At 50.5% G+C, this 25,930-nt stretch overlaps 1 protein-coding gene across 12 annotated transcripts in view; it reads right to left on the reverse strand.

The window, feature by feature from the left end:
- ADARB1 (adenosine deaminase RNA specific B1) overlaps positions 1-25,930 on the reverse strand; it is a 144,881-nt gene that overhangs the window by 72,728 nt on the left and 46,223 nt on the right. For 9 of the 12 annotated variants that reach the window (XR_010407330.1, XR_010407331.1, XM_064577955.1 and 6 more), the window contains 2 exons: positions 13,112-13,266; positions 10,156-10,251 (listed from right to left, as the gene is read on the reverse strand). Coding sequence is in view for 7 of the 12 variants with exons in the window: in XM_064577955.1 (XP_064434025.1) it covers positions 10,156-10,204 (49 nt within the window). In the remaining 5 variants the exon portion in view is untranslated. Of the gene's footprint in view, positions 1-8,117; positions 8,241-10,133; positions 10,252-13,111; positions 13,267-25,930 lie in introns of those variants that run through there. The other 3 variants (XM_064577979.1, XM_064577974.1, XM_054504067.2) reach the window with 3 other exon arrangements.

Below are 25,930 nucleotides of genomic sequence, written 5' to 3' on the forward strand. Positions count from 1 at the left end.
CTACCTTTAGGATCATTTAAGAAAAGCATAAAAATCGGGAAATCGGAGGAGGAGATGAACCATAAGGGACTATGGACTCTGAGGAACAGGGTTCTAGAGGGGAGGGGGGTGGGGGATGGGTTAGCCTGGTGATGGGTATTAAAGAGGGCACGTACTGCATGGAGCACTGGGTGTTATGCACAAACAATGAATCGTGGAACACTACATCAAAAACTAATCATGTAATGTATGGTGATTAACATAATAAAATTAAAAAGAAAAAGAAAAGCATAAAAATAGAATGCCTGCATTCATGAGAATCAAGAAATTCACAGCAGAACGGCACTGATTTAGTGCACCAGATAATGGTCTCTGCAATGATTAAACTGACAGTTTATAATTTAAAGAACTACTTTGAAGATCTTTTCTCCAACTCTAAAAGTACATCCATCTCTGACTTCAGCTGCCATATCTTTGCAAGTTAATAGCTACTGAATTCTAGGAGAAATGTCATAAATAGCCATACACCATTTAGGATCTGACATTCCTGGTACCTCATTAATTTTATTTTTATCTATGTCCTCAGAGTAAAGACTCCAAAATTTAATGTTCCTAGAATATTAATTTATGAAAAAAACTCTTAAAAGCTATTTTTCTCTTAGAGGGAAAAAAAAGTTTATTCCATTGAGTCCATTATTAATTATTATGTAGAATCAACACATGGGAAATTGCAGCACTCTTAATATTAAAGTGCCTCAGAATGATCTGTTAATAAGAAAAACAGCAAATATTCATTCATTCATTCATTCATTCATTCAACTAAGAGTGAGCACCTGCTAAGTGACCGCCAGGATTGAGCTGGTGTTGGGGATACACCAGGGAACAGAAGGAATTCTGCTCTACAGAGGGCAAGAGAGACAGGCCATCGAACGGCCTCGTATGTCAGAGGAGGGTGGGTGTTACCCCAGAAGGTGACTGGGGGCAGGAGGGCAGCAGGGGGCGTGCTTTCGGGTCTTGAGGAAGACGACAGTGAAGCACACACAGGAAGGCACCGAGGAACCAGGATGAGGCACCTGGAACAGAGTGTCTGAGAAACACAGGCAAAGACTCTGTGGTAGCGCCCGGCACGGCCCAGGAACGGCCAGGAGGCCGGGCTGGCAGAGGACCCTGGGCCAGTGCAAGGACCTGGCAGTCCTTCTGCCCAGGAGTTTTAGCCTAGTCCTGGCCTCCAGCCGCCGGTGAAGAACAGATGTGGGGCGAGGGCCGGGGCAGACACACCGATGGCTCAGGGCACGTGACGGCAGAGGCAGGAAACAACCAACCTGGATGCGTGCGAAGGGACAGCAGAAAGGTGGCCCAGAGGGGGACAGAAGACACTGGATGGCCACGGCTTGTGGCCTGAGAGCCTGGAGAGATAGGAAGACTGCGGCTGGGGTCAGAACCAGGGGTCCGGTTTGCCGTCTGAAGTCAGAGGCACTGCGGATGCCCAGGAGGAGATGCTGGGCAGACCCAGGGTCCGAGGCCGACAGAGGTGCACGTGGGAGAGACGCCAAGTCAGGAGTACAGACAGAGCCCAGGAGAAGCCAGCACTGAGCCAGGAAGGGCAGCGCTGCTGGCAGCTGATGGGACGGAAGCTTGTGAGGGAGCAGCGACCAAGGCAGAGTGTGGAGGATGAGTTCACCAATCAACTGTCACCTGCCAGACACCACACGCAGACCAGCTCACTTACAGCTCACCAAATGTCAGCCTCTGAAATGACTGCACAAGATGCAGCCTGGAAATGGCCACCATTTGTTTTACAACCATCAAGGATGTCACTCAAGTCTTTGGGAGAGGAGTTGTGCAGTGTACAACCCATACAGCTGTACAGTGTGGCCATGATTACAGCACAGTGGGAACCAGCACAAAGCCCAAAGCAGGTCTCTCTGGTCAAAGGCCCACTAGCCAGGGAACCTTGGGCAAGTTCTTAGCCTCGTGGTGCCTCAGATTCCTCAGTGACGGCACACGCCCCAGGCTCTCTGGGGGGAGTCAAGTGAAGACAGGGTGCAGGACACGGGGCCCACCTAGCTGCTATCATATCATCAGCACCACCGCTTTATGAAAAGGAGCCCTCCCGCCACAGGGGCAGAGCAGCTGATCCAAGGTCACACGCTGGGTAAAGCGGCAGAACGCAGTTCAGAATCCAGGACACTTGGAACTTGGGGCCCAAGCTCTTCACTCCTCTACAGTGCTGCCCAGTTAAAGCAAAAACATGACCGCTCAATTTTACTGTTTTATATGTTACGATTCCTCACAATTTTTTTTTAAAGATTTTATTTATTTATTTCACAGAGAGAGACACAGCGAGACAGGGAACACAAGCAGGGGGAGTGGGAGAGGGAGAAGCAGGCTTCCCGCCGAGGAGGGAGCCCGATGTGGGGCTCGATCCCAGGACCCTGGGATCATGACCTGAGCCGAAGGCAGACGCTTAACGACTGAGCCACCCAGGCGCCCCACGATTCCTCACAATTTTAAGTCAAAAGAACATACACATATTTCCCTAAATTAACACATCTCTATTTCCTATATGAAGATGGGTTCATCAACAGATGGGGATAAGTGTAGTTTATGTCTACTTGCAAAATTCCTCCACTCAATTAAGATAATAAATTCAATTAAGCTTTTTCCATTTTCTTTTAAGGTAACTCTATCAAGGAATTTTAAATTAAAATCAAAATCTACATTACTCAAGTATAGCAGATGTTGGACTTGGCAGGGGAAAAAAAAAAAAAAAGGCACTTAAATTGAAGGCCCTAAAATTAGCTCCAAAAGCCTAAAGCAACCTAAAGCTAAGGAAGCAGCCACAGATGGTGGCCCGTGGGTGGCCCGGGTGGCCCGTGGATGGATGCTGGCAACAGGGAACTCAAATCCAGTAGGCCCAGGGCTACCAGGGAGAGCTCCGAACTCTTGCTATATACCGAAGAAAAGTCTGAAAGAAATGCTATGATCAAGTCTAAACATAAATTTGAAGCTAAACTGGGGTATGCAATTGATGGCCATGGTTTAAATAGATATTTCTTTAAACATGAGTTTTTGAAGGACCCTTTAAAATAATGCTTATTATTACCAAATATTAACAAAACACAAACCTTTTGAAATGTAAAGTAAAACTGGTAAAGTGACTTTACTCAATCTGGAATAGAAAACCTCTGGCCAACTCCATGTATTTATAAATGATGTCGGGCTGTTTTTAACTTGGATATGTGTAGATGAAAGAAGCAACATAAACGTTGACAGACAAGGGATGTACAATATGGACACAAGTGTTCGGTCTGACTGAAAACTCAAACAAGAGTAAATGGAGAAGAAGAAAACAGTTATAAGGGGATTAGAGACATGACAGCCTGGACCCACGGAGTGCAGAGCCAAAGGCACACAATCTGTGGGTCCAAAGACTGGAACACCCAAACCAAGAAAATACTCGTTATGGTGGAAGAAAAAATCCCAGAAATAAAAATCCAAATCAGCCACTGGGACAGACACCCACGTGCATGGAAAAGGTGATAAAAAGCAAAGAAAACTCAAGTTTTTCTTGGCAATACTACTGAAATCCATGAATAGCGGGACGCGGAGCGCACTCTGCATCCTGTCACACAGAAACAATGTCCCGGGATGCCACCACCAGACCAGCCGTGCTGGGGCCATGAAGGAACAAGACCCCCGGGTGGGCAGGAGGGAGGAACAGGGGGCTCCACATCTTGAATGCAGTGGGGGGTGTACTCACCATACACACTTGCTAGAACATATCAAACTGAACACTTAAAAGAGGTGGGGTTTTTTGTATGTAAATCATCCCTCAATAAATCCAGCTTAAGAACACAAAAATCATGGTCTCTATTGAGATATGGAAGAATTCTAAGGGAATCTAGACCAACACAATTTAATTACTAAGGAGATAAAGTCAGGCTGGAGAACAGTGATGGAGTATTTCCAACTTCTACAAAAGGACAGTGTGACCTCGAAGTTGAGTTTCCATCAAGATGCTGTTCAACTACAACAGGTGGGGGTGGGGGTCTTACAAGACCCTGAGATGTATCGTCAGCACCTCCACTACCAAGTACAGGGTCCTGGTGCAGGCGGGCCCACAGGCCTCACGTCCTGTCTGTACAAACCCAGGGGCACATGGCCCTTGAGGACTCACTCCCACCTCCAATCTGCCAGAGGCCCATGGTGGGCAGGATGGGGGCCCGTCACCCTGAGCCTGAAGAGCGGGGTGCCGCCCTGGGCCAACACTAAGGGGGAGTTCCGCAGCAGTCTCCCCCAACCCCTGCCCAGAGGCAACTCTACGCACTGAAGCGTCCCTTTGGTCTAGAATTCCAGAATTCTGTGCCTTGTGGGCAGAATGTGAGCCAGGACTTTTCGTCCCTGGATGACATCACAGATGCTAGCAGTTGCCTGGCCAGGCCAGCCCCCCAGGATCCTGCCCCCCACTGCTGCACAGCCAGAGAAGAGCAAGCAGGTCCAGAAGGACAGGACACCAGAGTGGGAATGTGGCTGAACTTGGCCAGTAAAGGTCGAGCAGATGCAAGACAAGGGTTCACAGAAAGGAGATTTTAAAACTTAAATATTGACATTACTCCTTCAGTGCACAATGGCAAATCTTCACTAAAGATCAAACACACACACACACAAACTTTGGTTAGCTTATTATCTTATTAAAATTGGCAATCTGTCAGCACTATTGAAAACAAGACAACAGGCCCCAAAATGAATTCGCTTAGCATGAGCTCCAGGTCACCAAACCGAGACTTAACCTAATTACACGTACGGCCTCTCCCAGAAAGGGGAGCTCAGCGTCCGTCAGGAGTCACCTGGTCGGCACGAGCGAGGTCCTCTGTCTGGCAGAGCCCACGGTCCCCTGAAGGAGAGTGACCTTGTCCAACTAACCCGAGTTTTCCCGGGATCACGTCCTCGTCCCGCTCCCTCCTGCCCATGACCGTCTCTCATCTGTGCGGCTCCCCGGGGCTCCTTTCTGCCCGCTACGCTGCAGGCGGCCGGGTTAGGGGTCACCAGAGAAAGCCAATCAGACCTTCAAAATTTACTCTGTTGGATTTTAACACCACACATTCAGAACTTGGTGGTATAGGATATTTATTTTTTGCATTTTATCTGAACTATTCTAAAATAATAGAATCATAAAATTATGTTACAATAAATGCTATAGGCCAAGTAATAATTTTTAAAACACTGGAACAGATGTATAAAATTGTATCTTCCAATTCCACAACACAGTGAAGGCCCCTCCACAGACTCAATTAATTACTGTTAAATTTATAAATTGATAAAATTTAATTTACAAATCATATCACTCACTGAACCAAATCAGTTATAAATGTTCCATACCCCTACCTCATAGGTTCTTTAAAATGGTTCAAACAAAGCCAGTAAACAGACACTTCTCTGAAGGAACCCGGCGTCTGGGTTCACAGAGGAAATGCATGGGAACCTGGATTCCTGACAAGAAAATGAAGTTTTCTCTCAGTAGCGGCTCGGGGTCCTGGAGCGATCCCACAGCACCACCTGGTGTTGAGTTGCCTGTGCAAGGGGCCCCGGAGACCGTGGGACGCGGAGCGCGCTCTGCATCCTGTCACACGGAAACAATGTCCCGGGATGCCACCATCACACCAGCCGCACTGGGGCCATGAAGGAACAAGACCCCCGGGTGGGCAGGAGGGAGGAACAGGGGGCTCCACGTCTTGACTGCAGTGGGGGGTGTACTCACCATACACACTTGCCAGAACATATCAAACTCAACGCTTAAAAGAGGTGGGTTTTTTGCATGTAAATCATCCCTCAATAAATCCAGCTTAAGAACACAAAAATCACGGTCTCTATTGAGATAAAAGAGGAAATACACAGATTTCAGGAAGAAGGAATGAATGTATTCCAACAAACAGAATGAACGAGCCGGACAAGACTGAGAGTAAAGCGAGCACGTCGTTCCTCTCCCAACACGGAAACAACACGAAGCTCCACGGCCGGCAGCCACGCCCAGACTAGCCTGTCGGCGCCCGCGGCCACCGTGGCCACCCCCGCTGCACAGAACGGAGACTGGGCGGGGAGGCCGAGCGCGGTGCCCGGGGAGGGCCACGCCCCTCCCCGCTCTGCTCCACCGGCCCAGCCAACGTGAGCATCGGGAGAAGGAAACACGGGACAGAAAAGGCACAATCCCACTACAAAGTAAGTGTGGCACAGCGTCCCACCATGAGTGGAGCGAGCTAAGAGAGGAGTCATTCTAACACTTTCCTGTGTGCAGGGAGGGCACGGGGGACGGCGAGAAGGAAGTATGATCATACACGTTTTACTTGGCTCTGTAACGAACATTCACTCACTGTAATGATAGAAACACCACTGACCCATGGTTACAGAACAGAAAATGAAGTCTCCTGCATTGATTATGTGCAAGAAGGAAAGAGGGAGAGAACCAGACCTGCCAGAAGCTGAGCAGCAGAGTGAGAAGGAGGTGACGAGCAGGGCAGTTGTCTGCACGCAGCCTGACACGGCGGGCCGCCGGGAGACCGCCCGAGCTCCAGGGGAAAGAGTAAGGTAACCAGCAGAAGAGCTTGGCTGCCAGTCCAGGCTGCCTGGCCTCATGCTCCTCGCCTTTACTGGGGTGCGACACAAGTCAGACCCCCGTGTTCTCAAGCGTCCCTTGTGACGAGAGCTGGCCATGTGACAGTCCTAGACAATGAGATACAAATGAAAGTATGATGGAGGCTTCTGGAATGCCCTGATGAACAGGACAGACATGCCTGACCCTTTCCAGTTATTCCTGCTTGAATACAGATGTGATGGCTGGAACCGCAGCAACCACACCACAACCATGAGGGAAAGGTTAGGAGAACCGCTGAGACACGGACCCAGACCTCTGACATGGTTGTGCTCTCAACCAACTCTAGCAAAAACCTACCTTTGCATTCCTTACTATGAAATAAATGAATAAATCCCCACTAGTTGAAGACACTGTGGGTCACGTGTTCTGGGACTTTCAGCCAAAAGCACTCCTAAACAACACAAGAAGGAAAGGCCAAAAAAGTGTGAAGTGAACTCAAGCTGCTGCTATCTGAACTGAACATCAACAGATAACGTCTAAAATACATAAATCACAAACCAGCATAGTTATTACTTAGAAACTAAAGTACGGCAGGGACTGCCATCTTCACCCCAACACCCACTCCTCCCGTCCTCCGTGAGGCAGAGCACCCACATGGCCAGCCACCAAGAAAGACATTCCCAGCCCCCCTGACTGGTTGTGTCCACCGGGATGAACACAGAAGTGTCACGTGGAAGCTTCTGGGAACCTCCTCGAGAAACGGCATACACACACCCTTTGTCGCAGCGTCTCTGTCCCAGGCCCCCCCAGCGGGTGAACTCACGTGTGACAGGCCACGCACAGAGCAGAGTTGGGCCTAGACAGCTAGGACCTCATTCCAGCCCTGCCTGGGGAGTCCCTTGCGCTGCGTCTCTGTCACAGGGAGCAGGTCCTAACACCGGCCAACCCAGAAATACAAATATACACAACTTTTTAAAAACATCAGCACTGCCTCAGAGAAAGGTGAAGGCCACAGATGACTGATTTTCAGCAAAAGCCTAAATTAGGTGACCTGCCTATGAAGGCACCACTTGGATAAAAACTGAAATAAAACACAGGTCTTGCCTCGCCCCTGCTGGACAGGCATCCATCCACCCAGGCCCGGCCCTGCCCCTCCACACTCCTACCCTCTCCCACCCCTCTACTCCCCCCCCCACACACACCCCCAGAGTCACAGACCCTCAGCACACCCACACCACGGGGCTGCTGGAGTCGCCCCCACCGCACCCCTGCTCAGCAGCGCCCCACCCCGTGCCCACTGCCCTGGGGAAACAACACTGTACCTTTCCAGAGTCGGTTCCATCCCCCATCCCAGGCCCTCCGAAGCAGCTCTGCAGTGAGCGCGAGACCCCTGCCCCCCTCCTGAGGCGCCCAGAAGGGAAGCCGCCCTCCGTCCTCCCCTGCCAGGGCACACCCGAGCTCCAGCCCCCAGATCCCAGAACCAGGAGGGAGGCCTGCGGAGCCCGGGTTTCTGCGCAGGGCTGCACTGGGGGCGCCCGGCACCTACCAGAACCTCCACATGGGAGCGGGGCTGGCACGGGGCCCAGAGCCCCTCAACTCGCCTTCCCTCCACAGAGCGGCAGCCGCCCACAGGGTGCTGGTTCTTCTACAAGGCCCGCACTGGGAAAGCCTTCGCAGAAAACAGAAGGAAATCACGGGAGAGTACCAGACCTTCCTGCATCTACAAATGAATCTCCGCCAGGCTCTTTTACATATATATCACTGTTAAGTACCTGGATCCACAATTTCCTATCAGTCACGCCCAGAGCACACAACAGTGAGAAGAAAATTGCCAACTAACTTTGAACCACTACAGGGGTCTATGGTTTTCCACCCAATAATGTGCAGGCAATTGAACTTCCATCTTTTCGAGCCATACTTTTGCAGTTAATGATGTATTTTTTTGGTCCATTTGGAAACTTAAATCCACAGCACATAAAAACTGGGAATACAAGCACTTTTTAGAAATTTTTCGAACTTGATACTGTTTAAACCAAGTTTTACTCAGATTTTTCCATTTTTCAGATGGAAAACAGTCCAGAATCACGACTCCCTGCTCCACCCCATCGAGCAGCTCCTGCAGCCCCAGAGGGTGGCTGGCCTCGCCTGCGCCTGCCGGCCTACTGCTGCCCGAGGGGTCTGGAGAAAAGAAGCCAGGGGAGGGCCGCGCCTCACTGTGGTGCGCTGGCCCCCCGCTGGCTCCGCACTCAGATGCCACCCCCCTGGGGGGCTGTCACCCCTCTCTCAGGTGTCCCTCCCCAACACCATCTGCTCCCACCAGGTGTCAGCTCCACGGGGGCCGTCTATCCTGTCCCACCGTCATCCCAAGGGCCTCGGTCAGCATCTGCCTGCACGTTTGTTGGCTAAACGAAGTGAGTCCAGGGTGCGATGCAGATCGGTCTCTAACACTGCTGTGGGTTCCATAAACTACAACTCCTAGATCAACAGACCCCAGAGCTCTGGGACTCGTTGCTGCAAACACTGACCCCATCTAGTCGCACCTTCCTACATCCCTTCCCCTGAGACTGGGTTGCCTGTAGCTTTGACTGGCATTCTCTGTGCTGCAGCTTGGGCTGAGGAGAGAGAGGTGCCCGCCTTATGCAGAACACCCGGAGCCTGGAGAACCTGCTCACAAGTGGGAGCAGGCGCCAGGGCAGGGACCAGCAGGAGGCACTGCAGAGCCCCTGAGAGTCCCATGGGCCCTGTGCCTCCTGGCGGTTCTGCCTCGCCCACCCCGTCCACCAGCTGCTGGGACGGGCCGGTCTTACTGCCCTGCTGGGCACCAGCCCGTATCAGGGGCAGCTGCGGGATGGACAGTGGCAAGACTGTCATGCATGGCCTGCTGTGTGTGGACAGATGTCCCCCAACCCCATCCTGCCCCCACCTAGTCCACTACGGCTGCTGGTCTTGAACGTCGAGGCATCTTGGAGGGGAGCACGCTGCTCCCAGGACCCCTGCGGAATGTGAGGGGATGGCAGTGGAGTGGGGGCGTCACCCAAGGCCCCCAAATCCTGCCCCCGCTGTCACCTGCACCATCACTGGTGTCTTCGTCTATCGAGCAGTCTCACGTCATGCTCAGCGCGCCATGCCTCTTCCAATCTAACAAAACAGCCCTTCTGGTCTCAGCCACTGCCCTACGGCCCCACTGTGAGTCGGGTTTCGCTAACTTCTGCGTCCCAGCATTTTGCCTCCTCGGAGCCACTTTTCCTAGTTGGTCCCATTTGGTCTTTTCCCCTAAGTCACTGCTTCCTGTAGGTCACCTGCACTTCTTTGCCTTTTTATGGCGCAAGGGTCCCAGGACCCAGGCACACCGTCAGGAGCGTCTCTGTGAGCTAAGCGTTGGAGCCGGGGCATGGCGAGGCACTGAGGACAGGTGGCCCGCTCTCTGGCTCACACACATTCTGGCCGAGGCACCGTGTCTGAAGACACGGCCACGATGCAGTCTTCCTGGGGCCGATGAGTGCCGGCAGAAGTGGAGCCCAGACAAGGAAGCCCGGGCAGGGCCCCCATGCAGCAAGCTCACCCCTTCCAGCAAGTCTGCAAACCTTTCTGTGAAGAGCCAGATGGCAGATATTTCAGTCTCTGTGCCCACATACAGTCGCTGTTGCATATTCTGTTTCTGCTTGCTTGGTTTCCAATTCCTGAAAGAGGCAAAAGCCATTCTTTGCTTCAGACTCAGACTCAGACTCCACCTGGCCACCTGCAGGGGAGGCCTCTGCCCAGCCTTTCGGGTACACAAGCTGCCACCTACAGGCCTGGGCTCAGCTCTCTGGCATGCTGCCCGCAGGCACCAGGCGGGCCTTGAGGACAAAGATGCCAACTTAATCCTCACCTTCACGTGTCCATCTAGGCTGATGGGCTCTGGCCTCTGGGAGGCTGCCCACGCTTACCAAATGAATGAGCACATTTGACACGTTTATTAGCCACGCAGATTGCATCTTCTGTGAAAAAACTGTGCAAGTGTTTTGCACCTAATTCCACCGCACTGTCTTGTCCTTATTGACTTGTGGGAATCTTCATGTATTATAGACTCTGGAAACAAAGCCAGGCCTCTGTCAATTAAGCGTCCCTGTCAGGGACGCGCCCCCGTCAGGGACGCTACTTGGTCAGGTATCCGCCCCATCAGGTACCCGTGTAGCAAATTCTTTTCCCAGCCTGTGTGGAACTGGCACCCCACCCTCTGGTGTCTACACCCCGTATAATCCCCCCCTTGACAGAGGGTGGAGCTATGAATCTGATGAATACAATGCAACATAAAGCAAAGGTGAAGGGATTTTCCAAGACAAAATAAGGTCCCCAATCAGCTGACTTTGAGTCCCGGGTGGAACAGTCCTAATCAGGTAAGCCCTTAAAGGACAGAAGAAATCAATGATAAGGAGCAGAAGAGACACTCCCAAGGCCAACTGCATGTTGTGGAGAGGACCACTCAGGAGCAACCCCCAGCTGCCCAACCACAGCAGACATTCTCACGTGTTAAAGACACAAGATACAGGACGCCTGGGTGGCTCAGTCGTTAAGCGTCCGCCTTCGGCTCAGGTCATGACCCCGGGGTCCTGGGATCGAGCCCCGCATCGGGCTCCCTGCTCTGCGGGAAGCCTGCTTCTCCCTCTCCCTGCCGATCACCCTGCTTGTGCTCTGTCTCTCTCTCTCTCTCTCTCCCTCTCTCTCTCTGTGTCAAATAAATAAATGAATAAAATCTAAAGACACAAGAAACAACTTCATCTCTTTAAGGAAGGCAACAGCAGTGAGCATGTGTGAACTAAACGTGAAGCAGGATGCTGCAGGGCTGCCGCCAGGGCCCAGAGGGGCTCTAGAGAACCGACAGGGCAGAGCGCGGCGTCGGGGCCGGGGAGGGGGGTGTGCTCCCCAGCAAAGACTCGTCTCAGCCAAAAGCTTTAGCTTTCGCGCTTTTCTTTTCCAACCCACCTGAAAAAGGAACGTAATCACACATCAGACTATTTGTTGCCAAAATTAGCTTCCATTTTATGAAAGAAATACAAAGTTTCTACTCTGCAGCTAGAACATCTACTGTGGGAGAACCCGTGGAAGGAGAGGTCGTTCTCGCTGTTGCTGCGTCTGTCGGTAATGGCTAGGCCTTTAATTCTGCTCTCCAGGCATGTGCTTCGGACCTCATTATTGTTTGTATGCCTTTAAGGAGAATTTATTTCTACAAAGGATTATAAATAATTCACTTCCCCAGTGCACGCTTGCGTGGGATAAAAATACTTGCCATTTCACATACAAGGCAAGCGAACACAGGGGCTCACGGCCACGGCACGAGATGCAGGTAGTCACAGACCGCATGGCACCAGTGACGCGAACGGACAGTGTTTCTTGCACACTCGGCCGGCTCTGCGCCACTCACTACCTTTGAATACACTCGAGTTACAGAGACACTGGTTTCATACCACTAATCCAGCTAACAGAAGAGCCGGGGCAGGGGCGCCTGGGTGGCTCAGTTGGTTAAGCGACTGCCTTCGGCTCAGGTCGTGATCCTGGAGTCCCGGGATCGAGTCCCGCATCCGGCTCCCTGCTCGGCAGGGAGTCTGCTTCTCCCTCTGACCCTCCCCCCTCTCATGCTCTCTATCTCATTCTCTCTCTCAAATAAATAAATAAAATCTTTAAAAAAAAAAAAAAAGAAGAGCCGGGGCTGAAGGAAACCCCACCCCACCGCACGGCAAAGCTAGGTGACCTTCATTTCACCCTTTCCATACTCTCAGGGCTCCTGCACTAGAAGCGGGGGGGCGGGGGGGCAGCGGTTAAAAATCGAGCAAACCCTCCTTTAAGGGTCTCCCTGGGAGCTGATCTCCTTAGGTTCCTGACACGTACAGACTGGGAAACGGCGGGCAGATGTGGGCGCGCCTGCACTCCCCAGAGATGGTGGGCACCCCTCTCCCCACCGTGAGCTCCGCCCCTGCTCCTTCTGTGGTTGCCCAAGACCCCGGGCACTTGTCAGCCTCTGCAGAACGGGTGAACGGGCGCAGGCGCATCAAGCAGCCCTCTGCCGACCGTCCTCACGCTTCTTCCCCACAGCAGGACTTCCTTGAATTAGTCACTCCACAGGCCATAAATTAACCTTGCACAGTACGAACTTTACAGGGACTCCAGTTTGCCTCGACTTCTCTCAAAAGCAGATGCTGACTCATGCAATAGTCACCAGTTAAATACTAAGTAAATTTTCTTTTAATCACCTCAAAAGAACTAACGTACAGTAGAAAGCTTTACAGCAAGTCCAGCTCCACGCCCGGCGCGTGGAGGAGACGGGAAGCCGGGCGGCTCTGGGCCACACGGCCGCGGGGGGGCAGTACCACACCGACCTGGAGCCGCGGCGGGGCCTGCGCGTAGTCTGGGCCCCCTGGGACTGGGAGAATTAACAGTAACAATCTGTGCTGGAACTTACTAATAAAACACACTTGAAAAGGCAAACAGCCTTAACTAATCAGTTTACATCAGCCAAAAGGTATTTTTAATCAGTCAAGTGTTAGCAGGTTTTTACCTTACCTTTAGATTTGTTTAGTGTCTGTGTTTGCTCGGACCCTGGGCAGAGGTTCCCTGGGTGCAGGCAGGGCTGCGTGACCCGGAGAGCATGGGCGCGCTCAGCACATCTCCTTCAGTCACTCCATAAGCTCGCCACGCCCAGCTGGAGAGACTTCACTCTGTGTAACAGAAAGATCCAATTACTTGGCCTTTTCAACACTTCAGATGTGAATTCTAATAATAAATGCTGTTAATTAAAAGTCCTCTTTCTAAATACAAGCTTAAATCATTTTTAATGTACTCTTATGCTTTTCTAAAGCAGATACACAACAACGAGTCACACCTTCACCCCCACGGTCACAAGAGGCAGGTGCACACGCACCATCGGACCTCTGCTCACCAACATACGAATGCAAACACGCACCAACCCACATGCTGAGGAGTGAGGCGTCCGGTGAAACCCCATGTGCACCTACCATCTTCGGTAAGATAAAATGCCACATGCACGCGTGTGGCATGTGCCCATGCATGCGTACAGACAGACCTCAGAAATGCACGGATGCAGGCCTCCCCTGCCCCTTCTGCCCGGGCTTAGAAGATGCAGGCCATGCATGTCTGCAGGCAGGGCATGTGAAACATCTCCATGCCACTTCCTCTCAGCATAAAAATGTTTTCTACTCACAACTCATTAAAGAGAGTATTTCAACATGCTTATATACTGACAAAACCTGAATATGCAATGTTAACATTTTCTTTTAGAAAAACAAACCAATATCCACATGAAGGGAAAGTCTAGAGTGGGGCTTCTCCAGTGCAGAGCTGCCTGCTAGCATCTACAGGGAAGAATGAGCGGGTCCCCAAGTGGGCGCCCAGAAGACTGGCAGCGAGTATAGACAGGTGCATCGCTGAACTTGGAGGGGCCCCTAACTGTGCAGACTCGGTCCAGTCACTACGAACCTCCTTGGGGCCACCTGCCCCAGCTGCAGGTCCTCAGGGGTTAGAAGTGACCAGTCTCTAAGCCCCTCCACATCTCAGCTGTGACTCACTTTAATTCATATGTAACGTGTGTCAGCAGGCCTGCGAGGACAGGTCTAAGATATGGTCCCCATGTCCTATGTGGCTGTCACCTGGTCTAACTGGGACTGATGACAATGACCTATTAGCCTGGGATTACAGGTCACACAGCCGTCGAGTCCAGCACAGAGGCTTCGGGGCCCCGCACACAGGTCCGTGCACACCGTCACTGACCCCATTAGTGCCCCACCAGTCCTGTCTCCACACCCAGCTGAGGAGAATAAAGGAAGTGGCACTGCCGTGGCCCCCCCATTCCTCAACGCCACCCCCCCATCAGTAATCTTGCCGGCAGTTCCTGCCCTGGTTGGAGAGCGTGCAGGAGACACAGCGAGCCCCCTTAACAAATAACAAAGAACAGGACCGGAGCCTCCTGCAATCCAAGGAGGAAGGACGACGTGTGAAAGAGATCAAATGTCACTGTACCAACCGAGGTCCACAGACGGCATAGAGAAAGGGCGACAGCAGGAAGAACACGGCCACGATTCACAGAACCGGGTTCTAGTGCCCACACTGCGACCCGCTGGCCCAGAGAGAGGGCGGAAGTCCGAGCCCGGATGTCTGCTGGAGGGACCATGCCCGGGACATGGCTGCCCCAGGGGAGCCGGAGTCGCGGGGGGCTGGGTTCTGCAGTCTAAACAGGAAGAACCAGAATGGGGTGATGGGAGCTGCCGCACACCCAGGGGGCCGTAGGGCTGTGGGTGCAGACGGCAAGAGGGGGCCCTGGGAGGCTGCCTGGCTCTAGCCGCAGGGCCGAGTGCCTCCAGGAGTGTGCGGCCTCCAGGTCCTGCACAGCCACGCGGAGGATGGGCGCCACGTGTGCAGTGTGAGGGCCGAATGGAGTCGCAGACACAGAGAGCTTGGCCCAGTGACAGTGAAGTCTCAGCAGGAGTGCGACGGGGAGTGGGCAAAGACGGAGAAGGCTGTGGTCACGGGGGCAGAAGAGGACAGCAGCTGACGCCACGGACATACGGAAGCCTCCGCCCCGAGCGGATGCACCCCAGGGCTGGTCGGGCAGAGCCCACGGCCACCCGCAGTGCCACGCACCCTGGGACTAACAGCCAGAGGGCAACAGAAAAGTCTCTATGTTTGGACGTTGGGCAGCATTCCTCTAAGTTGTCCACAGATAAAAGGAAATAATCACAGTAGAAACTAGAAAATACTTAAAGGCAAGAGAGATTACATAGGGAAGTGTGCTCACGCAGGTAAGGCAGCGCCCCCGTGGTAAACGTGCAGCTCAGGCTCACGCTTTCAGAAAACGGGGTGGGGGGAATCAATGAATGCCCACCTCAGTAAGTCAGTACAAGGAGAACAAAATAAGCCCAAGAAAATGGGAGGGGAAAAAGGAAGAAATTAAACCTGCGTTAATCACACATACTAGCGGGCACACAAAGACAGACACTGTTCAGGCTAATCCCAACAAACAGAGAAGAGAGAAAAGGCCCACATCAGCCTGCACTGGAAACAGGGCAGTGGAGAGCTGGGTGCCCACCTTTATGTGACACCCCTGCCATCGAGTGATGTGGGCCCTTCAGGGCGTCCCTGAGAGTCTCAGCAGGCTCTGGGACCACCATGATGGGTCAGGTGGAAGCAGAAGAGTCGCTGCGTGGGGTCCACGCCTTCGGGGGCTGCCGGCTCAAAAGACTCTGCAGGACGCCGATTCCATGGCTGAGACCATCCAGCTATGAGTCCACGCAGAGAGACAGAGCCCGGGTCAGCCCCAGGCAGGTGCCCACCATGTCTCTCAGGAAGCCTCCTCAGACAAGATGTGCAAGATGCTGACAAGAACTATGAACCCCAGCTGACCGCTGGGACCAACGCTGCAGACACACGGCCACCTGCAGTCACCCGAGGGACCCTGCAGAGGTCCCAGTCCCACAGAGCACAGACAAACCATCCCCTTTACACCCTGCTCCAATCCCTGCCCCACAAGATCACCCGCAAAACCAAACTGGTTGTTCCAGGCCACTAAGTTGTGCCTTATTTGGGGGGAGGGGGGTGTGTTAGGCAACAAGAGATACCAGAACAGAATTATCACTCCAAATTCTCACAACATAAAAATATAATAAGAAGGTATTAGGAACTTCATTTCAAAAATTTTGTAAACTTAGGTACAATGAGCAAATTCTAAGAAAAATACAATTTATTGAAACTGACTCAGGAAGAAATAGAAAATCTGACTAAACTACAAAGAACAAGAATCAGGAAACAAAAATCATATACAAACTATCAGCCAAACTGACCCATTGATGCAGATGTAAAAATCCTAAAGAAAACATCAGCAAACTCAATCCAACAATCTTTTTAAAAGACATATGACCCAGTTGGATCTACTCCGGGAATGTAAAAATGAATCATGTATGGAGATCAACCGACGTAACCTGCCACACTAACAAACCCAGAGAGCCGCGGAGTAGAGCCGTGACGCCGCTGATGTGGGGTCCAGCCACAGGTGACACGGAGTCTGACTGTCGGGACGCGCACTTCCGCGGCCAGACGGGGAGGCTCTGACTTAGTGTCTGTTCTGTCTATGCTCCTGGATGACGGTGAGGAACGTGTAAGGAAAATCGTCCTCCCACACACGCACTCTTCTGCAGGAACGATACAACTCACAACAAACACGCACTGGGAAACACCCAGGCAACGGGACCCAGAAACAGCCAACAGTGGCCACCGTTTTTACAGAGGACGGTCCAGCACGGTGGAGCCAAGCAGTGGCTACGCCGTTGCCGACATGCAGCAAGGGACTGACCGACGCCACCACCAGCCAGCCGTCTGCAGCAGGAAAGGCGGGAGCTTCTGCACCAGCGGTGCCAACCCCTAAAGCCTGGGGCAGCACCAGGCAAGGCAGCCCAGAGCTCTCACGCTTCCCGCAGAAACAAAGAGAGAAACCCAGGACGGAGGAGCTTTCCAGGCCAGGAACGAGTTAGCAAAGCAGGGCTGAGTTCCAATCAGCCCCCTTCTCAATCTGCCAGGAGCCACCCCCAGAAACAGGCGGGGCCTGGGGTGGCCCGAGAACCTGGACGGGGCGTGCAGGCAGTGTGGGACCCCCACCGCAGTGGCTCTGGGGCCTCCAGCTCCGGCCACGCTCAAGGGCAGTGGCCCAGCTCAGCCCACACCACCAGCTTTCTGGAGCCTTCTCCCAGTGACTGCTCCTGGGCTTCCCTGAAAACAGGGTGACCCCGAATTAGCTGAGCTGGAGGGTCTCTACAGCAGGCGTGTATCCAACTACCTGCTGACACAACTCAAACACCATGGCGATGCCCAGGAAATGGGGCTCATAGCGGACTTACATGCCCAGTGCCAATAGCAGGAACAGGACTAGTCCTATTAAAATACACGCATCACTCAGCACTCGGTGGGTTTGCTGTGCCGGTAACAACCGTACTGATTAAATAAAACCACCGCATTTCCTTTTAAAGGGATATTTACCATCATAATTTAATTAGACCATGGAAATTAGGGCTTCGCTCTACCAAAAGATAAGTACTCTCATTTTCCGCCTTGTAGATACGTAACATGAGTATACAGTCAAACAGAGATGTTCAACTGAGTAGATTCTCCTATGTTTAGAGACACCAATCATTTCAAGATACAAAGGCTTGATATGCTCAAGACAAGTGAAGTAAATAAGCAGTCCACGGAAGGATGCTAAGACAAAGAAGCATTCTTCCTAATTTTCGATAGCATCTTCCACTTTAAGTGCTTAGTCAGTCCTAAGAATTGGTACCCCCAAGAGAAGGACCGGGAGCCGGGGGGAACGGAGAGCAGGGCCACAAGCGGGGCCCGAGTCATGAGCCCCGTGGATCCAGAAGGACACGGCAGCGCTCCTCAGCTGAGAGGAGCCCACAGAAGGCCTGTCAAGATGCCTCTGGTAAGGAGGAGGGTGGGAGGCCCCTCGGCAGAAGGCACTGAACTCTTTGGTAAGAGCGGTCCGATCTGTCTTCAGAAGGATAGCTCTGCTCGCCCTGTGGACCGTGGCTGGAGGGCTGAGCCTGGAGGCCGGGAGGACAGCCAGGGACAGAGGGATGACAACGGGGCAAGCGCCACCAGCAGGTGACTCCAAGGGTCCTGACTCTGTCAAAGGGGTGGATGGAATTTTCAATAAACAACATGAGAAAATTGAAAGAAAAGAGGAAATTTTAGAAGATAGGTGTTTTTCAATTGTCCTCAACTATAAAAACCTTCAAAGTATATTAATTATAGTCATTGATATTTCAACATCTACAATGACCAAACCGTCCCTGGCTACCTGACGTTTCAGAAGGATAAAGTGAATCCTATGTTAGGAACTACTCCAGGGAGAGGTAAGATCTTTACGTGATAAAGTAATAACAGATGCTGAAGATGCAAGAACCCTGCCGTAGGAGACTAAATCCGCAGAGCGGTGCACTGGGCATGAGCGCACCGTCAAGAACTTAGCACTTACTAAAGAGGCTGGGAGGAGGGCACAGGCCCCCCTTTCATTTGCTGCTTCTAGGAAGGAAGAGAAATGCAAGAGGAAATAGCGCTCTAGTCCAGAGGTCCTGGTTTAATTTAAAATTTTTTTATATTATTTAAATTCCATTTAGGAAGTGGTTTGCAGAGCACATTCTGTTCTGTGACACTGGAGAACCACAACCTCTTCCCTGCTCCTGAGCAGGGTCCAGCTCAGTTGGAGGAAACGCGCTCTATCCCCGGGGCAGAGCGTGGGATCCGCCCCAGTCTGGAAGCCTCGACTCAACACTGGGACCCCCACTTAGACCACGAAGCTTCTGCGCTCTTCATTCTATTTCCCCAGCATTTTGGTCTTAACAGAACAACCAAAATGGACTTTGTCACTCTTCTACTTACTAAATTCAATATATTCCATTTTTTTAGCAAGTAAGAATAACATATTTTGCCTCGTTAGAAAGATTACTTTAGAATAAACCATGATAGATACAGCGCAGATGAATCTCTACGTAATAATGGTGAGTGAAACAAGCCACACAAAAAAAGTGCCTACTGTCTGACCCTGTTTATATAAAACTCTAGAAAATGCAAAGGGATTGGGGCGCCTGGGTGGCTCAGTCGGTTAAGCGGCTGCCTTCAGCTCAGGTCATGATCCTGGGGTCCTGGGATCGAGCCCCACGTCCGGCTCCCTGCTCAGTGGGGAGCCTGCTTCTCCCTCTCCCTCTGCCTGCCGCTCTGCCTACTTGTGCTCTCTCTCTCTCTCTCTGTCAAATAAATAAATAAAAATCTTAAAAAAAAAAAAAAGAAAGAAAATGCAAAGGGATCTATCACGACAGCAAGGAGAGGAGTGGTTGTCGGGGGTGGGAGAGGAGGTGGGGACAGGGGACTGTCAAAGGCGATGGGCACGTTCACCGTCTTCACTGTGGCAACGATCTCACCGGTGTCTCAAAACATACCAAGTTGCACATGTTAAAATATGTGCCGTGTTTTGACATGTCAGTTATACCTCAAAAAAGCTGGCTTTAAAAAAGACTACTTTGTTCTATACTTTAAAACCCCTCATCTTATTTTTTGAAGTGAATTAGTAAACATTATTGAAAATATTTTTGTGACCTGAGGGAAAACATTATTTCTTTAAACTCTGAATAATCTCATGTTTTATGGGAAATTAAAGCTTGCTGCACACATTCAACAACTCATTAAGTAGGCCAGGGAGTTCTCCCCATCCAGCTACACTTTACTGCTGTACAATCATTCCCAGAGGGACCCAATGCTCCCAGCACTGGGCATGGGCTCTGCGTCGCCACAGAGAGAAGGCACTGGGGGGTGGAGACAGAGAGACAGACCAAGCGAGGAGGGGGAGCACTCAGGTCAAGCGGGGCGTGGGACCCTGGGTCCAGCAGGTGGCACGTGCATCGTTCCAGCCCAGAAGAGGCACGTCTCAGTTCAGGGCACGGAGCAGCCTGCCTCAACCCCCAGGACGGCGGACGGTGAAGGCAGGTACAAAGGATGTGGGAGGAGCCGAGCCCTCCCTGTCCTCGGCACCTGCTCCCTTCAGGACGACGGTCCACCCTTTGGCCACACACGCCCAAACAACCCAGAAAGGCCAACAGGCCAGCAGAGGCGCCTCTGCTATGGGGAGCACGCAGGTGAGCAGCAGCGCCTCCGGGCAGGGGTCCTTGGCCTCCCTACCGCAGGGGGCTTGGGTTTTCAGGCAGCGGAAAGTGGAGGTCTGCCTCCCAGGCGTTGACACCTCTTTTTTTTTTTTTGTCTAATTCTTTAGTTACATACAGTGTATTATTAGAAGTCAGCATCCCTTACAGGCGGGACTTGAGGTCTTGTCTCCCATGATTAACGGTTACTTGTGCCAAACATCTACACTAAAAGAGATGATCAGCCACGCTGTTTTTATTATGACCTCCCCCCCTTGTTTTACGGAGTGGTTTTTCATAAAAATGAGGACTAATTTCGCCCAGTCATTGCTAGCAAACAAATAAGACCAACAGAAAAGCATTTCAGGCCCCAAACCCCGGCAGAGCTCGAGGGCCACCAGCCCGCAGCTCGGCCCCGTGCCCGCAGCATACACACAAGATGCAGGGGACACGAGGCCACAGAGGCACTGGTCAACCCACCTTCTCCCATAAGAAAATCAGACTGGATCACACCTAGAACAAATCAAGACAAACAAAAATCTCTCCACAGGCTAAAAGACGAAGCCAAGTAAGAAAAGGAGAGGGATGGGGCACCTGGGGGGCTCAGTCATTAAGCGTCTGCCTTCGGCTCAGGTCATGATCCCGGGGTCCTGGGATCGAGCCCCGCGTCGGGCTCCCTGCTCCTTGGGAAGCCTGCTTCTCCCTCTCCCACTCCCCCTGCTTGTGTTCCCTCTCTCGCTGTCTCTCTCTGTCAAATAAATACATAAAATCTTAAAAAAAAAAAAAAGAAAGAAAGAAAGAAAAGAAAAGGAGAGTGAAAGGAAAGATTATTTTGAGAGACTTTCTCAGGCAGGGCGCAGAGGGCTGCACCGGCAGCCCCGGGCAGGTGAGCAGTTCCAAGACCCCAATAGACTTCAGGGTCTAGAAAGATCCATTAAGCCCTAAGCTTCCTGAAGGACCCTGTAACTAACAAACACAGCCACCAGCCTCTTCGATCGTCATGCACCTATATGTTAAATAAACCTGCGATGTTCTCAACTCCTTTCATCAGATTCATATCAAACTAACACATTTCCAGAAGTTCTTAACTCCAAGTCAAACAAATGTGATGTCTGTATTTAAGTAACATTATAATTTTAAAAGTACTCAGTGAGGTTATTTATCAAACACTAAAAGTTAGTATAATATTATCCATTGCAAGGAGATGAACTGTTTAAATAAAAAAACTTTTAGTATTTTTTATAGAAATCTCTCAAATTGATCTTCTTGCTCTCTTACTTAAGGCATAATAAATGTAAGCTTTTAACCAGAAGATGCCGACTACTATTCTCTTTGGTGAACAAAGCAAGAAACAAAAGGTCCCTGGTAAGGTGTTGCCATAAGCCAATCTCCCAAGCCCCAAATCACACCACCCAGATGCCCCAAGATGTAGCCAAAAGGACTTGAGGAAAAAGTTTTCCTGAACTAGTGGTACACAGACACTTGGCAGAAGCAAAAGAAAATCCTCTCTGGAAAAATGCACCATCATCTGAGGCCTCAAAGAATTCATACAAGTTGTTTTCCAAGGAAAATGAGCAGCTCTCAGTAAAAAAGATAATCCCACAAGGAAGCAAGCACTGAAGGATAAGCAGCATAAACAAGAGACAAAAGAAACAGACATTTGTATGTGACAGACCTGTCAAGCACACCATATATAAAATTACTGGTTAATAAAAATAGAACAGCGGTTGGGGTGCCTGGGTGGCGTAGTCGGTTAAACGGCTGACTCTTGATTTTGACTCAGGTCATGATCTCAGGGTCATGGGATCAAGCCCCGTGTCATCGGGCTCCGTGCTCAGCAGGGAGTCTGCTTGAGAGTCTCTCTCCCTCTCCCTCTGCCCTGCCCCACTCATGCTCGCACGTGCGCTCTCTAAAAACAAAAATAGATGGGAAGAAGGAAAACAAAGAATAACCAATCAGACTTGGAAAAGAATAAACCTTCTACAAATAAGAAATTATTAAAGACTAAAATTACTAAAATTAAAAACTCGACCGTGGGTTTTACCATCCTACTAGACAAAGGAGAAATTGAGTAAACCAGGAGAGAAAGCTGAGGAAGTGACCAGACGGCAGCCTGGGGAGAAGAGGGACAGAGGAAGGGGCAGATCCAAGATGCCCAACCGACCCCACGCAGAGGAAGCCAACAGACCTGTAGCCCAGACCCGCGAGGAGTGGCAGGCCGGCAGGGCCAGCTCCCCAGACAGCCGGGGAGGAGGGCGGAAGCTTTCAGCTGGACGCAGAGAAAAGCTGAGCCTGAAACTACAGACCCACCTAACATCTTTTCACAATGAGAACAAATAAAGATGTTTCCCCAGCAAATCGCACCTGAGATGGCTGGCCACCAGCTGACCCTTGTTTGGAAGAAATCCTAAAGGATACCTTTCAGAAGAAGGGAAGTGATCTTGGAGAGAAAATAAGTAACAAAAAAGAATGAAGATAAAAGCATGTGGCATGTGGAACATGACATTTCTGTTCAGGAGTGCTTTCATGTTAACTTTCTGGAATTTAAGTAAAAGGTTTTTTTTCTTTTTAAAGAGTGCTTTAATTTAGAGTCTTCAATAATCCAAATTGGTATTTTCCTAAATTTCCCTTAGTACAACGAACCTGACACTTTCCTCAAAAAAGACGATCTAACTGTGAAAAAACTGAAAACAGAAAAAAATAAAGAAAGAAGCTGATAAAATGAAAACACTTTTTTTTTTTGCCAATCATGAAAATAGCCCAAGTATGCAGATGTCCCTACACATTCCTTCCCTTGGGAGGAGCGACAGCCACAGCTGGGGATGGTGTCCTTGAAGGCTTGCGTGTGCCCTCCTGCAGTTACTGTGAGCAGAGATGAAGGGCTCAGCGGAGAGGTGCACCCCCAGCCGTGCAGCCTTTGCTAGACCCTCATGTACGGGGCCACTGCCTGGGTGAGTCCCCGGGGTAGAGAAAAGCTGCTTCACACGTGTATCTAGAGCAGGGACTCCTCGAGGCTTCACATCCATGAGAAAGGCAAAACTGTGTTCAAAATGGTGTGTTTCTAAGCCCACGCGCATCTTTCTAACAACAACGTCCACAGCTTTAATCGGGTGCTCAGAAGGACCTCTGGCAGACAAAGTCACCCTTCTTGGAGGACCCTGAACTGACCCAAACCCTGTCCTCTCTTGGGCACTTAACCAACAACACTTCCCGTCTCTTCTTTTTTCAATACAACTATGGCTCGTCAGTGGTAACCTAAAAAGTGAGGTGTTAGGGGCACTAACCGTGGAATCCGTAACCTAAGCCAGAAGAGTTACTAGCGCTCACAGGGCTCTAATCCAGTTCCGAGGCGTGTGGCTCCTGCACAGAGGGCCACTGGCCCACAGCCCAGAGGGCAGTCGCTGCCCATGACAGCTCTAATTTATCAAGCACTTCAACTACGACCACTCTTGTTTCTATCACTATGATGTTAATTTTGCTTGATCATTTCACATCGGTTTAACATGGGCTATTTGTGCACACAGTGATGAAAATTTCATCAGGTTTTTAATCATGATTGTTCAATAACTAAACTTACCAGTATCATGAGTCATCTCCAACCTCGTTACCCCCCTCCGATTTCGATAAGGCAGTGACAGTTCATTTACTGGCAACCTTCTGACTCAGGGTGTGAACTCTGACTTGCCACACACTACAAGGTAAGCGTGACACAGTTACCCAGCTATGTTGAAGTGTAAGGACTGCTCTCTTACATCACATAAAATGACAGGTAAAAAGCATAACATATCTCATAAAGAATTTATACATGCTGCTGACAAATTTACTGGAGCTGACTCATTTAATCTCTTCCCAATTCTTTGATAATGTTGAGCAATTTTTCCACTAGAAAGGACCACCACTGTTAAAGATATTCAAGGTATGGAATCTTGCCATTAAGGGTGACCTAAAAAGGTTTTTGCGGTGCCTGTGTGGCTCAGTCAGTTAAGCATCCGACTCTTGATTTCAGCTCAGGTAATGGTCTTGGGGTCGTGAGATGGAGCCCCTCGTCGGGCTCTGTGCTGAGAGTGGAGTCTGCTTGGGATTCTCTCCCTCTGCCCTTCCCCCCACTCCCTCGTAAAAAAAAAAAATTAAAAGGCTTTTTATTGAAAATGGTGAGAAAGTACATGTCTTCTTTCCTCTCTTCCCAAACTCCATCAAAATGGCAGAAAAGGTACTTCTTGGCAATGAACCATGATAGGACTGAAACATTACGAAGCGAGTTCAGCAGCAGACAAGGGAACTCAAGTAAGTGGTTAAGGCATCAAGCAGATGAAATCAGGTTGACCTGAAGGAGTAGCAGGAAGTACAGTGCAAGACAACTGGGGAGGGGTCTCCCAAGAGTGAGGAGCCACGGGGCAGTCCTCGCACTTCTAGGCTGAGCCTGAGAATTCCCCTCCAAAGACGGTCTGGGGCTTTCCAAAAGGGGGGAATCCAAACATGGCCACTTGGTCTTGGAAGAGAAGCAGATCAGAGCACAGGGCAATTCTACATCAAATCATCAGCACTGGAGGTACAGGGGAGAGTAGAAGACAGTGACCTGTGAAGAACGAGAATCAAGCTGACACCTGACTTCTCTTCAACAACACCAGACTGCGGAAAATAACAGGAAATGCTTTCTGAGTTTGAAGGGAAGATTATAAGAACCTGGAATTCTGGACCTGACAAAGGATCCATCAAGTGTGGGAACACAGTAACTGCATGCAAGAACCCAACAAGTCTCTCAGCCACACACTCCATAAAGAAACGGATTAAGGACGCACTCCAGCAAAACCAAAGCAGAATCCAAGAAACAAACAGGATGGGACATGCGAGGCCATGGCACCTGATGCAGCTCAGAACTGTGAAAAGAAACCAGAGGTTCCAGTCAAACATGCTCTTTTCCTGGGCAAGAGTCCTGGGGTACAGATTACATTTTCTGCTTCTCCAGTCAGAGTGCTTGGCTCTGCGGTGAAATACATACTGTTACAATCCTACAAACATTGTCTTCCTTATGTTACCATGTTTAGATTAAAGCCACAGAAGAAACACAGAAAGCCTAACCATAGATGAGAAAGACTACAAATCCAAAACTGTAATTCACGAACACCAAGGCCTGGGGAGGCCCTGTGCCCGGCGCCCTGCGAGAGCTAACAAACACAAGTGGGGCCAGAAGAGCGAAGAGACACAGACCATAAACTGTTCACCCTTGGGAAGAGGGGATGGAAAGAAGTAATCTTTAACTGAATTGACATGCATTAATGGGTGGGAATATGTTCTAACAGAATATGCTGGTATTATTTCAAGATTTTTTAAAAACAGTTAATTGAAAGGGCGCCTGGGTGGCTCAGTCGTTAAGCGTCTGCCTTCGGTTCAGGTCATGATCCCAGGGTCCTGGGATCGAGCCCCGCATCGGGCTCCCTGCTCGGCAGGGAGTCTGCTTCTCCCTCTCCCACTCCCCCTGCCTGTGTTCCCTCTCTCGCTGTGTCTCTGTCAAATAAATAAATAAAATCTTAAAAAAAAAAAAGAAAAAACAGTTCAATTAAAAGGGCACCCTCATCAGTCAGGGACTTATGAAAACACTGCAGTGCGTCTATAGGACAAAATAATATGTACTCACTGTATTAAGTGAAGCAGTTATGAGCATTACATTAGTTACATAAAATCAGGA

The sequence above is a fragment of the Mirounga angustirostris genome, unplaced genomic scaffold, assembly GCF_029215605.1.
Source record: "Mirounga angustirostris isolate CCGP_5_RB_7025 unplaced genomic scaffold, mMirAng1.0.hap1 SCAF_1, whole genome shotgun sequence".
Classification (NCBI taxonomy): Eukaryota; Metazoa; Chordata; class Mammalia; order Carnivora; family Phocidae; genus Mirounga; species Mirounga angustirostris.